Source organism: Gallus gallus, chromosome 3 (assembly GCF_016699485.2).
Source record: "Gallus gallus isolate bGalGal1 chromosome 3, bGalGal1.mat.broiler.GRCg7b, whole genome shotgun sequence".
NCBI classification, from domain to species: Eukaryota; Metazoa; Chordata; class Aves; order Galliformes; family Phasianidae; genus Gallus; species Gallus gallus.
The window spans coordinates 39,753,468-39,772,005 of NC_052534.1; the positions used below are offsets into that span (position 1 = coordinate 39,753,468).

Here is an 18,538-nt window from a genome sequence, read left to right on the forward strand (position 1 = left end):
TTCTAAAAGACCTGTATCGCACAGCACATCAGCAATTTACCCGTCTCCCATCCTGTATTTTCAAAATGCCTGATCCTGGACTGGGACCTTCGAGCTACTTCACACTTGATTCACATCTAGTTGTCAGAAGATTAGCAATGCCATTCAACTTGTAGTATACACAGGTGTTTCTGGTCCTCTTAGAGCAGAGCTGCAGCACGCAGTTACTCATTTCAGAAAGGTCAAACATATTTCTGATAAAAGGTTATGGTCATGTACCAATCTAAGCAGATACGGAGGAAAAAAAAAAAAAAGCAGTTGCGAGGTGTTGTGTCATCTCAACTCTTACTCTGTTTTGATGTTCTTGAAAGAATTCTCTCACACAGGTCCAGAAAGCCTGAGGGAAGCCAAAAAGGAATTATCATTTAATTCTGACAATCTGTCTAGAAGACATTAGGAATGCGCCTCTGCTCTAAAGAGGAAATTCAGAACGTTGAGCCGAGAACCAACAGTGCAGTCCTATACAATGAGACCTTCCAGTGTCCACCTTAAGCAGTACCTCAGTCCTTCGCTCACACTTCAGCTGACCTACAAAGTCAGTACGTTATGCCATGACCTCCCGGCTCACCTCTGTGGAAAGCAAACAGGAGGATATCAATACAGTGAACTCCAAGCCACCAAGACCACCAGATTCAAACCCCAAGTGCCAAGGAGACCCTGGCTCATGCAGTGTAGAAGCATGCTCCTGCCATCTCCTTCCCATGCAAGTTAGAGCAAGTTTCCCAAAAAGGGACCAAACCATTCTTTTTTTTTTTTAAACTAAATGCTTTTAATAGAAAACAAAATACAAAATAACTCTTTCCAGAAAGCAGAAATATTTAATCTCTCTAAATGACAAATTAGAACGTGCTTTTTCTGCAGATCCTTGTTTTAAATGCTGATGATTTATTTCACAAAGTGTTCATGAAAACTGATATTGCAACCTTTTGAGAAAAATCCAACACTGGCAAAGCTGCCTCTGCATATGCACAATAATTTAGTAATACTATTTTTTTTCCCATGTCACTTTATGTGTGTCTCTCTCTCCCCGTCCCCTTCTTCCTAGACTGCCAGCTTCCTTTTACGGAAATATTTCTGCGAGGTGCGGTGGTAGACTGACACGTCTTGCTTCAATTAGGAGTCCAAACTTAGCCTCTTCAGTTCCATCGTGCCCTCCTCCAGCCAAAGCAAGTCATGTATTACCCTTAAAGCCACCACCCCTACCCCTCACTGTTCTCCCATCCTCAAAACACAGTGCAACCAGATTCAGAAAGATCCCTCATTCATGGAACATAAATACAAGTATCACAGCTAGTACCAGGAATCAAACTCAAACGACAATGCAGAGACGGGCTTCAACTAAGGTCAGATTTCCATCCTCTTATTAAAAAGAAAGAAGGTATTTTCTGCTTAGCTAGTCCAAAATATTGCAGAAGTGCAATAAGGAGCTGTAATATTTGGGACCGCAACAAATGTAGAAAATACGTAATGTTCTTTTAATATAAGGGTCTTAAAATGCAGGTACTCTGCAATACCAAGAAAAGAAAACAAAACACACTGGGCCAGTAGTTCTCCACACGCTCAAGCCTCAGTTAGCAGTAGATAAGATGTGCCCATCAGTCAACGCAGGACATTTAAGTGCAGGTCAGCAGCTTATCTGGCTGGCAGCTTCACTTGTCTGGATCACACTTTTGGTTTCCCCAAGCTACTGGACTTCCTCCCCTTTTCCTCTCCTACAAATACAGGATTGGAACATATGTGTATTTTCATCACTCCTCCTTTTTCCTTACTCCATTTAACAGCAAAGGCCTATTTTATGGGCATGAAATTTTAAAGCATTTGCATCACTCTACATGTGCCTTTCAAGGGGACAGAGGAAGAAAAGTGTTTCACAGTCAGTAATCTCAGCTTGTAATGGACTTGCATTCAACACCCCCACCCACTTCCCTAAGGAAAAGAAAAAAATTAATGTTCCTGATTTTCTTGTGCAATTCCAGTCACTAGAAGAAGATTACAGGCCATAAACTGTACGCTCAGTACATTATTCATTTGTCCGGTATATACACCAACCAGTTCACTGGAAGACCCATCGGCAGGGGCATTGCAGTACGTGTTACGGATGTCCCAGACCCGGACAGAATTGTCCATCGAGGCTGAAGCAATTAAACTACTGTCAGGGCTAAAAGTAAGGCTGGTTATGTTGTCCGTGTGCCCCCTCAGTTCTTTGTAGAGAGTTCCTGAAGCCAAGTCCCACAGCTTTAGCCGCTGGTCTTCACCTGCCGAGGCCAGGTACTTACCATTGGGAGAAAATGCAAGTGCCAGCACGGGGCCACGGTGCCCAGTGAAGAGGCGCACCGAGTTGCCCTGCTGAGTGCTCCATAGGCGCACAGTCTTGTCTGTGGAGCCTGTCGCTAAGTAGTTGGAATTGGGGTGGAACTTGACACAGTCTACATCCAATAAATGGCCTGCATATATTCGCAGAGGGTACGTCCGATCAAAGGACCAGAGTCTTGCGGTGCGATCATGGGAGGCGCTGGCAAAATACAGGCTGCAGGGACTGATGTCCAAATCCCAGACAGGGTAGGCGTGTCCTTGGTACAACACAGTGTTTGTGAAACTTCTGAGGTCCCAGTATCTGATGGACATGTCCTCAGAACAAGACAGAAGTCCTGAGCTGTCTGAAAGGAACCTGGTGCTATACACAGGCCCACAGTGTCCTCTCAGGATTTTCATTTCTGTGCCTGCGCTGTCATCCTCCTCCTCCTGGTCGGGAAAGAGGAAAAAAAACAAACAAACAAAGAAAAGCATGTTTATCTGTTCAGCACATACAGGAACTACCGTGAGGAAAATAAGCTGGCATTAACACAGAAGAATTTATTTCAGACGTGGCACATTCTGTGCAACTCTAGGACACAAATGCTGCTAGTGCATTTGGTATCAGTGCTAAAAGAGTCGCTGAGATCAGACTTACGTAGAGGTTTCACCCTCATTTTGCATAGCCTCACGCCTGCTCTAGAAGGCACTTACCCCAGGACTGTTTGAAAAATAAGGAAAGAAGCAGCATTTTAAGAAAGCTTTCCAAATGTCTGTTGCTTTAAAACACTTGTTAAAAACATCTGCTAATTCCCTATCCGCTCTATACTGAAGTTTTGGCTAAGACATTAAAACAGATCTTGGCATCTGCTCTTTTGGTGTGGTCATTCTTGGAAGTAAAACTCGCAGTAGAGAAAAAGAAGCCCAGATGTCTTAAACAAAAGGCAGGAGGCAGAAGGACAAGGCCAATGTGACAAGCTGTGTACTGGACATTCCGTCTCAGCCCCACACCTTAACAGAGATGCATTAAGGTCGTAGTATCCGTTTCTCTGTGCCAGCACCACCAGGCTGCTTTTACACCCCCACCTTTCAAGAACAGCAAATGCATGCATCTTATTTAGGCCAAATAATCTATTTTGGGGTAGGAGAAGATGAATAATCACAAAAAGGATCGCAATGGATTTTTATCCTGCAGTTCTCCAATTCAAGCATCACAGCAGATCATCAACAATTAAAGGCTTTTACATTTAAAGACTTCAGTGAGCTGTGCTAAAGGAATTTGAGCATTTTACTCCTTCTCGACGGAGGCCGTCTCTGGGAGTCTGCTCAAGCAGCGCCTCGATAATCAAAGGCTACGGACTGCACAAGCTGCAACAAATCTCAACTCAAAACAGTGCCCTTGCCCAGAAAGTTGCAGTCTCACCTCAGTGAGAGCACAAGAAGAGAACCATGGCTTGGGAGGCATCTGCTTGAGACCATCCTTCCTTGGGATGGGCTTGCAGATGCTTTCCAGCAGTAGTGAATCAGTAACACTCGCCTATGGACAAGTCTGCATGTGCAATTCAACACGATGCCCTTTTGTTTGTGAGCAGCCTCGTGAACTCTTATCACTGCACACCGGTCTGTTTCCTGCAGAACAAGCACTTCCTGCCCTGAGCGGAAACTCAGCTCCCCAGGGCTGTCGCTGACCAGCAGAAGCCAGCCCAGCGCACAGCAAGCGGCTCTCAGCTCACACAGTCACCTCTCAGGGCTGCAGGACCCTCAGGAACCACAGTTTAGCACCGTTTACCTACAGCCCTCAAAGCCCTTCTCATCCAACAGTTTCAAATCCCACTCAGGAAAGTGAGCACACTGTAACCCTGCTAGCTTGCTGTCTTCCTCCATCCCGGCTTTGTGCTAAGTGGTAGGTGGCAAGCAATGTTTAATAACACTAATTCTCTTCAGAGTAGTCAGTGCCCATGGGAGCTTTATGATGTGGCTCGGAGCCAGCTCCATCTCTCATGGAAGGTGAGCCATGAAGAAATTACAGGCTCTAGCATGCAAAGCCCCATTCTTATTCAAATTGCTTTTTCTACTTCAGATAGAGCACTGCTTGCTGGAATCCACAGCATCTCTTTTAATGTGGTAACGTGGCCTAGAACGCTGATACCTACAGTGTTTTATCCTATTTAATTATGACCAAAAGATCCCTAACAAGTTTCCAGTAGAAGTCTGTTCAAGTTCCCTACACTGTATTATAGTTCTGGTAAATTCTGCAAGTCCGGGTACTTAATTCTATGCTTTCAAATTCATACAGAGCTACTTCAGCTACCTGCAAGCACGTACACTTTCGCTATTACAAGCACATGCTCTTCTCTTATACTAAAGCAGCAGCCAATTTGAAAATGCCCACCTAAGTATTCAAAAGCCACACTTCTGTATGGGCACAGGTAGCAAATCTTATCTTTCTCTTCTGTTAGATACTCAGTGAAACAACGGCGCATTTGTTACAGTTCACCGAAAATGGTATACCTCTAATGCTTCTGAGTCACTACATTCATCCTTTTGCTCCCTGTAAGTCAGCCTGCTAGCCAGAGCAGGCTAAATTTACAAGTTATTTACACCTAATTTAAGCAATACCCTACAGATACAGTAAAAGCTACCTTTCATTATTTGCACTCTCCAGTTTCAAAAGAATAACTAATAGGATAGAACTGGAAAACCAACACTACTGAAATGAACTTTAAAAAAAAACAAAAAAAATACTCATAAATAGTGAGAAGGAAATCATCCTGAGCTAGTACAAGACACCCCAAAACGACTCTGTTTTGTTCTTTTCCGTTTGTTAATATGTTGACATGTTTTGTTATATAGCACACCTTCCAAATGAGATACTTGCGAGCACACTGCCCAACTCTTCAGTTATTACTTTTATCAATAAATGAGTTGGACAGGACGGTCATCTGAATCTGGAAAATGCAAATGTTTCACTACATTTAACCTTGTAAGCAGCAAACCTTACCTAGCCTTCTGTGCAGCATAAGCATCAAGGGAACATGTGACCCTCAAAAAACCAAACTGAACAAAAAGCCAATCCTCACCACCCTGAAAATACTTTCTTTTACTCTAAGTAGTATCAGGTTTCTCTGAGTATCATTCTTTTCTCTCATCCTGTCAGTATGGAAGATCTCTTATCTGTCTATAGCAGGGATCTCCTAGCACGGAAACAAGAGTAGGTAGATACCAAGGCTCTCCTTGCAGGACATTTTTACTGCATCTTCCTGCATTGCCACCCACCAAGGTGTCAGTGTCATCCCTGCTCACTGCCACCTCAAGGACCACTGCCACTCACTGTCTTAAAAGTAGAGTCAAACAGGGTTAAGTCTTAGCCTTCATAGAATTTAAAGGCTTGTCACTCTTATAGCTATTTGGAATGAAGAGTATCATTTTCTGTTGATGACTGATGCAGCATTAGTGATGAACATGGCAAACAATAAGGCATTTGCACTGCTGCAAAACTGCATTTTGTACTGGACTCTAAGAGAGACTATGGAGTGGCATCTGTGAGATGACACCAGAAATAAAATGGAATTTCTCTATCCCCAAACACTAAGCCTCTCCTTTTTCCAAGAACCAAGCCAACACTGGCAAAGTGTAACAGGGCATCACACTGAGCAAAATTCACTAAAAATACAGCTAACAGAAAACTGACTTTAGTGACACAAAGGCTTTAACTGACCAGGAAAAACTACTGATCGCTTTTACTTCATTAACAGACACACACACACACATTTATATACACACACATATACACACACAAAAGGAGTTAATAAACCCAATAGTGTAACTTCAGTGCCATCCTGAAGGAGATCCACTGAAGCTATCACAGTCCCAAACCTCTATAACTTCTTAAACTGCATAACTAATGTGCTTGCAGCAGATCAGAAACCAAGCTGAAGGCTGATTATTTTGAGCACTACTTAAATACAGCACTGGATCCCAATCTTATTACACTATACTATATCAAGTGGAACAAAATGAAGAAACCCTACAAAAGCCAGCCAAGTGTCATATCCTCACAAGTTATTCTACAGAATTCAGTGCAGTAATGTCATTGCACTTCAGACTTCTCTGTTGCTAAAGTTTCCAGCAGATTTATTGCTGTGAACTGTTGCCGATCAGACTGCCATGACAGTCTGAAACACAGCTTCTACTCGTACTGAGCTTCACTGCTGATGACTGCAGCCTGGCAAGGGTGGTCTCATTCAGGCTGACTTGATATCTGTGCCTTCCACCTCAGCGACACACATGTGGCTAGCGGTCTGTTTCCACCTTTGATCCCATGAGTACCTGTGTGGACATGCATTTGCTGCTCCCTGATACAGGCATTTGTTTCCTTTGCAGTCCTTAGGCTTTCATTTGCATTCAAAGATATGGAACCAATCATCCGCTCAGGCTGATGTTTGCCCTCAACTCTGAACTTCTGGTCAGGTCACTATTTGCTTTGTCAGTGATGAAATTATTCAGGGCAACGATGACTTTGATTTGTGCTGGTCTTTGACCAGCTTTTTAGACCTGTGCATAAATACTGAAGGATACACAAGATCTTAAACAATGACATTTGTTTGTAATTAAGCTTCTGTGGCCACTTCATCATATATATAAAATATGCAAATACATGCCAACAAAAAGCTAATGTATACACCTGATTGCTTGGCAATATCCCATTTGTCTAAAGTCTGGAGTCAAAGGTGACCTGCTGATTTACCTGATAAATTTTCCTTGTCACAGATTATTTTCATTTATTTTCCCTGAAAGGCAATCCATAGCCAAACGTCCTAGGAACTTTTGCAGCTTATCATGACAACAAACCCACAGCTCCACCCTGGGTTAGTGTGACCCACTTACCTGTTCACTCAGCAGGAGGGCTTAACCTGAGAAGCAGTGAACACGCTGCTGTGCTGTCTCACCTGGACACCTGCCTCTAGTTCTCAAGCTAACTAACAAAGCCATCTCGACTCCTATACCTCATCATCCGCCAAACTCCACACTCTTCAAAACTAAACAGAATCCATGATTTTTCCATGCGTAGAAAATAAAACAGCAGGGAAAAAAAAAAAAGAAAAAAAAAAGGATGCTTCTGCTAAATGCACAACAGAAGAACAATTGAATGCTTCCTCCTCCTCCCTACCCCCCCTTCAAGACAGGTGTGATTAAATGAAGGAAGAGTTACAAACTGATCTCTAACCAGATATAAGATGCTACACGGGCAGTTGTGGTGAGAGAGGAGGGAGGGTGTGACTAGAAGTTAAAGTAAAAAGAAAGAAAACTGGAAGATGTTATCTAGCCTGGCATGCAAGGGCACAGATATCCCAGTCCTCATCTCCAGCACTCAAGAAAGTGAGAATTATCTGAAGCTCCTACACTACTGATTCTTTAATGCAGACACACTGTGTATTTTTTCTACAACTCCTCACCTCCTGCTAGGGTGACTCTTTACATACAGGTTTTCACTTAAACATATTTGTTTCATCTGAGGCCTCAGATCAAACTCCTCTGGTTCCTTCCTTACTTTATCTTCTTCTTCCCATTCTTGCCTCCTTTTCTCCACCCTTCTGATTGCTTGTGTTGAACCACTTCTAGTTTTCACTACTATGTGTCTTTACTTTCCACATTTCCTTGATTCATCTTCCCATCCAGAAGAAGGCCCCGTGCAACACAGCAAAGAAAGCCTTCTCCAGTGACCTGTCTGTTCTGGGCTGCCTCTGTACTGTGATCTCTTCAGGGACAGTAAGAAGAGGAAGAACTGCACCTAGGACTAATGAACTGTGACCTGGGCACATTGTCATTACACCTCAGTGCAGCATTTTAGAAGCAAGGCAGGAAAGAACACATATGAGAGGAGACTATAAAATTGGTGAGTCAAGGCAGACAGGCTGCAAAAAGACTCACAGTTTCCTGTAACAGATACTAGATACTTAGATACTCAACACGAAGCCCAAATATACCTCAATAGAAAAAGTATTGGGGAGAAAAAAAACAATAAAAAAGACGTATCCAGACCTCCTCATCCAGGATATCACAAGCCAGGCGGATGCGGGACACATCTACAAGATGGGGCTCAGATTTTAACTTCTTGGAACGCAGGCTCCACAGCTTAACGCATGAATTATCAAACCCAGCAGCAAGCAGCTTGCTATTTGGTGAAATCTCTGCTGTGTTCAGCAATTGCTCTGTGTTATAGAAGGCATAGAAGCAGATGGTCGTTAAGGAAGGGGGCCCATCCTTGACGCGTTTAATGCTGTCCTGCAGTAATTCCAGCGCTGCCTCATTCTGCAAGATGGAAGCTGGCACCTCGCTGGGCTCCAGCCCGTTGCTCTCATTACGCGAGGAGCTCCCGCTGGCGTAGAGCTGGTAGTCGGTCCTCTTGGAGGGCTGCACATCCAGGTGGATGTGCAAGGTCAGGACTTTGCACAGGGCGTTGTTGTTGTCACTTTGGAGGTAGCGAAGAAGGTAGTTGTAGCTGTCCTCTTGAAGGCGGATGACGTACTTGTTGTCCAGAAAAGCCCGGAGCTTCAAGTTGGACAGGATATCTTGAATAGTCATGGTAGTCTGTAACTGCTCAATGATATCCTTCTGGCTGGCGTTCTGCAAGAACATGCCATGGAAGCGGCTGTAAAAACTGTCCACTGTGCTTTTTAGGCCATTCTGGACCATGTTCAGATGGAGGTAGACGAAGAGGGGATACAGAAGAGGCATCACTTCATGGCTGTGCTGAGAATCTGAATCTACAGAGAAAAGAGCAACAAACTTGGAATAATTTCTCAATCCACTTTCTAATCGGAATAAAGCAGAGCAAGGACAATTACTGCAAAAAGCCTCAAGAATAGGACTCTGCTGGTGCATTTCAGTGGATCTTTTCAGCCACTTAAAGGGGGTATGTAGCATCTACTGAAGATTTAAGCGGAGATTTCAAGTTGCTAAAGTGTACTGGCAGAAAAAAGGGCAGATTTCAAAACTCCTTTTAGGTGTGGTCAGTTATTAAAATACTACCTCGAGCTACAAGACAGTCGGATTTTTCCACTATGTATTTCAGAAAATGCATACGTTCTTCATTGTAATAAACTCTAAAATTTACTTGTTACGTTTAAAATAGCATTTAATATGTTTCAGTCAAAAATATTTATGTAGTTTATGTTGGCCTGAACTTAGATGGCTTTTTTATTTCCCCCTAGGCTTCAAAACTTGCATGTGATGCTTTGGGTGGAACTGATTTGTCTCAAGCTACAGTTTTCAGAACGTACTGCAATATGCTGTGCTCGTTTCATTTCTGTGCCAGCTCATGTGCATGCTTTCTGTCTCTCACCCTGACAAAGCAAATCCCAGCAGTAACTCCTAGTGCACTGTGTAAACAGCTCCCGATTAGGCTATGCTGTAAGTTGCAGAGGCTGATCTGCGCAGCAGCTCCACCCCTCTTTCACCAGCTTCTTGGAGCTGCTCCCCTCCCACCAGCTGCAGGGAGCTGTGAGGAGCAGAGCACCACCACCAGTATCGTAATCCCACGCAGGGCACAACAGTGACTAACAGGAGGCCCAAATGCATCTCCCACTGCGTACCTCCCTTTCAACCACCATCAGTAATATCAACCAACACTGCAAACTGGGATCAAGGCTCACTGGAGAGACGCAGATATTTCACTAGGTGGGAAGAATGGCAACCTCCATTTTCAAGGCACTATGATCAAAAATCTTATTATTATTTTTTTTAATCTTCCCACCTTTAGGACTCTAGGAGAAATATGAACCTTTGCAGGATTACCTGGAGCCATGGATGTCCTATGCATCCCACTACAGTATAAAAATACTTTTCTCCATCATGTATTTGCAGTCTCTAAGTCTGCACAGGTAAATGTAAGGATATAAATTATCCTCACCCTTAGTAGCCTTGACAACTGTAAAAAGAAATCAGTTATGAACAAAATTCAGAATACCTAGACAAGGGGACAGAAACTAGTGCAGTCATCTACTAAGTAATCTGCCATTCATATGAAACATTGCCATCTTCCTTTTTGTCCTGTATACAGTGTTTTTCAGAAGTTCTACACAGATACAGAGACCAAGTCTCTATTACCAAGATAAGTTCAACAGACAGCTAAGATAGACAAAGCCACTCAGCAGTCAGGCAAATATATATAAATTTAGTTGTAGTAAGTAAAATCTCATAGCTTGGAATCAAAAGATTCAGATAGAAACATGATTTGAAGCCTTATTATATTGCTGTGCATTTTTCTAAGGCTTTCTCTAGTCCACACCATGCCTCTCCCATTTCTGTATTAAAAACCACACTGCGTGCCATGATTTTGTTATACTGTCATTTATTTGCTGAAATGGCAAAGATGCAGCCAGTTTCCTCTTCCTTGCCTCCCGATATTTACCTGTGAGAAAATTGCGTAATCGTCCAAATTGTACTTCATATTGCTGTGGCTCCGGCAGGCAGGGAGCTGCAGACACAACGTTGGCACAACCAGATTCAGATTGGACTGTGAAATCAAATAAGTAAAATTAGGATTTAAGGAGTTTTGTATGCGTGCCTGAAATAAAGCTTCTCATAAGATCCAAGGTAACGCAGCCACCGAGATGACACTATGTACTTCATACTGTCCAGGGAGGACACTGTTTTAAGCACCAAAACAGGCATTTATTAAATTTAATCTAAAGAGTTACACAGCTGAGACAGATCATGAATGGAAAACTGAACTGATTTTTTTTTTTTATTTAAGAAAAGCTTAGCAACTCATCTGCTTGCTCTCCCCCACCCCAAACACATTTTTAAGCTTTCAGATACGTTGAGTTCACAAGAAACACTGTAATGTTGTCACAGATCCCTTCATAGTTTTACAAGACACTGGATGGTTTTACAACTTTACATTTAGAAAGAAGAAAGCAATTTCTAACTCCCTCCAAAACAAAGCCTCTCCTTCAGCGTGATCCACCACCCACCAAGACACAACGTCTGCAGTAACCCTACCTCAGGGCATCAAGGTCACCTCAGAGGGTATTAAACTGATTTTGGAGTCGGCAGCAGCTCTTGTAAATGTGGTTCTATACCATCTAGAAAGGAAATGACTTATTTCTCTGGCACAAAACCCTTGCTCTTCTGCTAATGCCCTTGAACCTGACAGGAGGCCTTGTGCAGGGTTACAGACATTCCCCCGTATAATCTAGGTAAATAAAAATACTGGTAATTAGAAACACTAATAACAAAATCTGCTCTCCTAAATTTTAACTGATGTATTTAATTCTTCTGTTCTTGTAAGAGCAGGACAAGTCAAAGAGCTTTGTTTTCCTCTTTTTTTTTCTTTTTAAACATTCAAAACTGTTTTCCCCCTCTATAACATTTATTTTCATTATTCTCCCTTTCAACTCCTTCAACTTCTTTCGCCCTTCCCTGCCTCCCAGCCCCTTTCATCCCGTCTCTTTTCCTTTCTATCCCTGATTGATCACTTTTTTTGTTCCAGCATTTGGCTCATGCACAGAGGCACACATAGCCCTGGAAGTCTATAAACAACATCATCAAATTTTCACGTGCTCAAGAGAGAGGCCAGCCTCCAGTTCATCTCAATGCGTCTAATTAGAAAGAGATCAGCTCATGGTATGCACACAGCCTGTCACTATTCCTCCTCTCTCGCTGTATCCCCGGCTCTTAGAGAAATACAGAAGATGTATTTACTGACTCCCCAGGGAAAGCTGAATTCAGCTTCAGAAGCAGAGAGCTGGGCAATGCTTGTCTTCTCCCCATGGGAAGCACAACTACAGACTCCAGTCCCAATAGCCGATCTTCTATCAAGTCAGTTTCAAAACAAACAAATACAAGCCGTTAAAAGATTCACAAACACTGCACTTTCTACAGCCTGGCTGCTTTGCAGGCTCCATGTTGATAAGAATCCTGGGCTTAGAGCTTCGTATGAAAACTCAGAGCATCAGTTTCTGTAATGCAACTTATTGGTATTAAAGCCAAATTTAAACTAAAAAATCCCTGCTACTTGGGCTTATAGTTTAATATAATCAATATTCATAACCAGAAAATAGAAACAATTAGCAATAGTTTTCAATGTCACTTGTGCCACTCGTGGCAAAAGCAAAGGACACCAGAAAAACAGAAATATAAGGGTCTTTCTCTTATGCAGTGCCACAGATTTACATACAAGAGTCAACTCTCTGCAGAGCTTTGCTGGCCTTGTTTCGGCAGGAAGGGGCATGACCTTCCATCCTGCTTGTGCCACAAAGCATAACGTCTATCCTCAGCTTTATGAAGCGCTCCCTCCATGTCACCTACTTCACTTTCTTTCTGTAAGTAAGATAATTCCAAAATAAAGATGTCCTTCATGCTTTAGAAAGCTGAAATTGATCTTCAGCTGCCTATCCTGGAGCAGGCTGCCTGGATGGCCACCAAGGTCTGCACTTTACTCAATAAAGATGCTAGAGCTTGACTCCATCAAGCACACAGCAAACAAACCCTAACCTAGCAGCCAGCGACAGCAAGTTCTAATCTTTTTCCTCCCCAAAACTCATGCCCAGATAACACTGCTAAAGGGATCAAGAGCTCAACAGCTCCCAAAACAAAAAAGGAAATATTCAGGTATTTTCTCTCCTGGTGGAAGAAAAACACAAGCCATATTCCCCTCATGCATTAAGAGATCTACACTAGCTTCTTCTCCACTTTCCCTAGTAGCCCTAAGTGCAGCTATTGAAAACATCTGCTCCCTGCCTTCACTTCCTGTAATTGCAGCCAGTTAAGCAACCCGCCAGCAAATTCCAAGGAACCTGTTCCTGTTTCAGGGATACCAACAGCAGCCTTCTGGTCTCCTGTTTCTGTTAAGTGGGAACAAATGCAGCGCTACCGTAAACACTGTTTCATAGCAACTGGTTCTCCTTCGTTGCAAGAGTGATTAAGTAGAATTTTACATTTATTCTGACAGTCTTTCGTATTGATAGGATACTATGGACAATATTGGAGAAACCTGTTCTTCAGTTGCTTTTTCTATCCCACAAACACTTCTCTAGTTCATTAAGAAATACGAAACAGTCAAAAGGAGGCTCTGAGCTGTATTTTAGTGCAAAAACCAGAACTGTATAAACATAGGTAGTGTGGAGAAGGGCTGAAGAGGCTCTGAAGATGACAGAAAAAAACCCATCAAGGTAAAACAGAGAAACAAAACTATTTAGAACCAAAACCAGTGGACACTTTTCACTCTGGCAGGAGAAATCAGAATTGAAAACAGCAGTAGGCAACTCTCCCATTTCTAGAGACCAGCTAATTTAGAATGCAAACAAAGGAGAAGAGCTGAACAGAAAAGGTGAGTTTTGTTAAGGACCAAACAAAATCATCTCCAGAAAAAAAATATATATATATTTTACTGCTTTCCCTGAAATAAAACCACGCTAACTTCAGAACCCGGCCAGCTTTCATTCAGCCTGCAAAACTAAAATGACTGTAGCAGAAGTACTTTCAGCCTGTTTTGTCAGGATAAATACATGCTAGGATTTTCTCTTTCAACAGAGCCATTTGCGGAACTGCAGCATATTCGCTGATAGCTTACTGCCAGCATGCCTGACATGGAGAAGTAGTAAGCAGCAGAATACACGACAGCAGACCATTTTCAGTTCTAACGAAAATTGATGACTAAGTTCTGAATCATTAGCCACAAAACCCTTGCACTGGCAAGATGATACAAATTAATAAGAAACTTAGTAATAATATTTGGTGAAAGATTGGTACAAAGACAAAAATCAATCACACACCATCATGCTTTACGGACATCTTTTCTGCATGATGCCCTGTGGGAATGCAAGGACTTGCAGTCCAATTCAGCTCTACTTGTCCTTCAGATACTCTGCACCCTCCTGGTATCAATTAGTTCTAAGTTCTAATCCCATTCTAACTGACCTTTCTGCTCTTCTTTTCCCTAAAAACTCTCATCAAAATCAACCAGAAACAATGTGCATTTTAGTCTGGCTTCATTTCTCCCCCATCCTTCCAGTATTACTTCAGAGAGTTGCAGCAAGTGTCTGTTAACTTTAAAAACGGCAAGGAAATGAAAAATACTGAGAAGGTGCAAGTCCATTCTAATAACAAAGCATTACCCAACTTCCTTCAGGCTCCTAGAAGAGTCAGCCTACACATTTACCCATACATCGCTCATCTTAGGACTGTAATTATGGCAAAATAGTTGAGGGGTGGAAAGAGCCATCCTGGCATCCAGCCCTACCCAGGTACAAGCACAGAGTTATACAGCAACCAATGTTTTGTGAAATTAAGTTGTATCACAACTAAATGACGTCCTTGCCACTCTCAGCTGGGGATACTGTCACAATCTAAGCAGATCAACTAAGAAAACCCACTTTTCTACTTGTGCTTTCACCCCAAGTTCAACCTTGTATTTTTCATTACTTTTAAATGTAATTTATGCCTTTACAACCTCCACATCGCTTGCATTCTTTCAACATTTGTACCTGCACAAATACTAGCACAGTTTATTATAACATAAAATAGATAATGACATTTAAAAAAAAGATGAAAATTACAATTATTAATCTGTCTGGACATAGGCAGGATTTGGAACAGCAAATAGTGCAACAGAAAACACCTTTAAGAGGAGACAGTTTATTTCTGTGTGCCCTGTCTCATCAACTGAAGGGTTTCTTACCCCCCGCCCCCCCCAAGAGACACATAGGAACTTTCACAATTTGAAATATGACAAGGCCAGAAAAAAAAACACCCCACACCACTTCTATTTTACATGACATAGTCCTCCTGGAGCACAGAGGTGCAATAGATTTTCCTACTTTTACTTAATCCCTCCTGTAGGCTCCTCTTGTTTTGGTATCAAAGTACCACTACTCACCAGACTTCATGTTTTCTGGGATATAGGGTACGTATTTATCACTATCCAAACCCAATGTTTCACTGCCTGTGCATCTCATTTTGCTATGCTTCTAACTAAATTTTCATTCTTTGAAATCACCTAACTCACTCCAGCTTCATGCTGGCAAATTTCCATATTTCAAAAGGAAAGCTCTTCATACGTACGGGTGAATTCATTTAGCTTTGCCAAGACACACAATCACGCTTGCAGCAACTCTGCTAAAAAGCACGCATAGAAAATAGCAGGATTTACCTGTGAGATTAGCTGCCATCTCTTCAGCAGTCTGACACAGCCTCAGCCCTTGTTTTAGGGGACCTTCCGAGTCCACATACTGACGGCGCTTGAGGTAGCAGGACACTGCCATCTGAATCTGTTCTGTGCGTACGCGTTTCATGACCTGGAAAGAAAAGAAAGAGATGATGGTCTGTTACTGTGGAGGTATCTGCCAAGACTGACACACACCATAGCTGTACTACGCCTTATAGGGAACAAATGGCATTTTCATCACTGAAGTTAAACAACTCTGACTGAAACAATGAAATAAGGCTTGTGGGCACCTGTCTCAGTAACAAGGTGTAACTACATGCTTTGAATCAGCTCCCTGAAGATATTTTGCTGCTTAGTTCTACTGATTTTGCTGGGAAATCCAAAATACCATTGAAGAGTCCATACTGAAACTGCAGTGATCAGTCAAAGCAACAGGTAATGTGCCTCAGAGTAACAATACATCTTGCAGCCCCAGCACAGAAGGCTGGCGTACATTTTGCACGTGCACATGCTTCTGGTTTGAGCAGCTAAATCTGATGAAACACAGCTTTGTAGAGAGACAGACATGGACGACCTTTCTTCCCTCTTCGAAGAACTGTGTTCCTAACAAATTGCCAACTCAAAAAAGCATGGCCATAGCCCAGCCTTCTCCAGTACCCACACACACATCTGTGCTTACCCCAGATGTCAGAGCAATGAGCTCTCTGAGAAGTCCCAAGCAGACAGAGATGCAAGGTTTAAACATAAGCCATTTCAAACACATAGGTGGAACTGCAAGCCCTAATGATAGGGGCAAAACTTTCCACTTGCTCTCAAAGGTGAAGTAACTGCTGATGGTGGGGAAGGGGCACTGACAGCTGTAAGCTATGAAAGCATTCTCAGAAAGATCTATTACAATCAACCACAACTTTTTCCACACCCAAAACAAATTCAATTAAACAAATCATATTGATTTACACTGTTACAAATGCACCCTCGGTGCATATGAAGCTGGGAGGAGCGGTTGATGCACCAGAATGCTGAACTGCCATTCAGTGAGACCTGGACAGGCTGGAGATACGGGCAGGGAAGAATCTGATGAGGTTCAACAAGGGCAAGTGCAGAGTCTTGCACCTCAGGAGGAATAATCATACTGAACAGTATGGTTAGGGGCTAACCTGCTGGAGAGTTGTTCTGCAGGGGAGGATCTGAATGTCCTGGTGGACAGCAGGTTGGCCATGAGCCAGCAGTGAGCTCCTGTGGCCAAGAAGGCCAATGGGATCCTGAGATACATTATAAACAGCATGGCCAGTAGGTCAAGGGAGTTGATCCTCCCCCTCTGCTCTGCCCTGGTGAGGCCACATCTGGAGCACTGTGCTCAGTTCTGGGCTCCTCAGTTCAAGAAAGACTGGGTCTTTCTTACTCTCAGGTGACAGTGCAGCAGGACAGAAGTCTTCCCCAGGAAACCCCTTTGGGCACCAGGCTCAGGCCTCTTACTTTGCCATTATCCCTCATCCTTAGCACCAGAAAAAGCAATGCCACAAGAAGCAGGGAAAGCTTCACGGTGAAAAATAGATCAACAGTGCAATAAAACAATAATAAAAAAACCCAATATTCCTACGAATATTCTTCACCAAGCCCTAAAAATCAGGGTTTATCATAAAACAAACGTAAGAAAGTGTTGCCAAAATGCCTTGAGCTGGGCTCAAGTCAAGCACACTCACAACAGGTCAGTGACGCAGAACTGAATAGCAAAAAGGACACATCTGTCCCCTGAACCTCCACATCATGTGTACACCTGGCTCTCAGAGCTGAAGGGGATCTTCACAGTGTGCCCACAGCAACCCCTGCCCGTTCCTGCAGGAAGCCTGGAGCACTCCTCCATTAGTCTCAGCTGCCTTGCTCCACCCAAACACCCCAAGAACGATAAGCACTAGCACCATTAATTATTATTGCTGATAAGCAGAATACATAAGGAAAGAGAAGAACGATCATCTCGGGAGCCTATACAGCCACAGCGCAGCCTCTTTTGCACAGCCACCAGTGAGAGCACGCAAAAGGGACACTGAGCCTCTGCTCTTTGAGGAACCAGAGCACAGAAGCCCAGAGAATACACTGTAGGTTCCTCTTTCTTAGAGGAGCGGGAAGTTGGCTGTGCGCTGAGCCGGGAGAATTCACTTCCTACCACCCAACTGCAGGTTTAGGCAGATTCCGTGGCCCTTTAGTATCACAGCGTGGATGGAGAGAAGCTGGAGGACCGCTGCTGGCAGTGCTGCTGCTCGGGGCTCTGCCTTCCATCCTGCCCTGGGATGGGGCTGCTGCTCCCGGCAGGCCGGGGAGCAAGGATCTTAAAACACCTCCCACAAACTCCTAACTGTTCAACTCATCCAAGATTTACAAAAGTTGCAAAAGAAACAAGATAACGGCCCACTCGGGGAAGGAAAACCGCGGCCCCAGGTGGCCGTGGGTCGGGCGCTGCGGGCAGAAAGGAGACAACCGGGATGCGATGCCCGCGCACGGGGCGCAGGGCCGGCTCCGTCTCTGCCCGCGGGTCCGCACTACCAGCCCCACAGGGCTGCTTTCACTAACCCCCCCCCCTCACGGTACGATCCCCAGTCCCCACGCTCACCCCCGGCGCCCGCCCCAGCGCCCCCCCGCCGCAGCCCTGTCCGCGCCCGTGGGCCACCCCGCGGCCCGGCGGCCTCCCCGGGGCCTGTGGGGCCTCCGCCACGAGGCGGCCTCCCCGTGCCCGCTCCCGCCGCCGGGCGGCGCCGCTCCGCTCCCCTCTCCTCCCGCCCGCCCGCTCCCTCGCTCGCTCCCCCCCCCTGGCGCCGCGCGGGCCGCGGCCGCCACTCACTGAGCATCGCAGGCGGCGGCGGAGTCGGCGGGAGGCGGGGGCCGGCCGGCGGGGCCGGGAGCGCTGTCAGTGCGCCCAGCAGCGCCGGGCGGGGGCGCCGCCGCTGCCGCCTCCCCTGTGTGCCGCGGACGCAGCGGCCGGGGTCGCCTGCGGGCCAGCGGCCGGCGGCGGCCGCTCCATGGCCGCCTGACACACGCCGC

The 18,538-nt window shown here is 44.4% G+C and overlaps 1 protein-coding gene across 2 annotated transcripts; it reads right to left on the minus strand.

Moving 5' to 3' along the window:
- Positions 1–837: 837 nt before the first annotated feature.
- On the minus strand, positions 838–18,538 carry TAF5L (TATA-box binding protein associated factor 5 like). 2 transcript variants are annotated; one of them, XM_015284388.4, is made up of 5 exons: positions 18,339–18,538; positions 15,488–15,632; positions 10,745–10,849; positions 8,374–9,098; positions 838–2,781 (listed from the first exon to the last, which is right to left on the minus strand). In XM_015284388.4, exons 2-5 carry the CDS (start codon positions 15,627–15,629, stop codon positions 1,984–1,986), a joined length of 1,770 nt encoding a protein of 589 aa, XP_015139874.1. In that variant the 5' UTR covers positions 15,630–15,632; positions 18,339–18,538; the 3' UTR covers positions 838–1,983. The 2 variants fall into 2 exon arrangements, with proteins under 2 accessions (XP_015139874.1, XP_046795235.1); XM_046939279.1 differs by lacking the exon at positions 18,339–18,538 and adding an exon at positions 18,111–18,300.

Bases quoted from the DNA above. Each gene is read 5' to 3' on its own strand.
- TAF5L (XM_015284388.4), bottom strand. From the start codon at position 15,629: ATGAAACGCGTACGCACAGAACAGATTCAGATGGCAGTGTCCTGCTAC. The intron at 10,850-15,487 runs GTAAATCCTGCT...TTGATTTCACAG, and splicing joins GATGGCAGCTAATCTCACAG to TCCAATCTGAATCTGGTTGT. The intron at 2,782-8,373 runs GTCTGGATACGT...TTTCCCGACCAG, and splicing joins GTGATATCCTGGATGAGGAG to GAGGAGGAGGATGACAGCGC.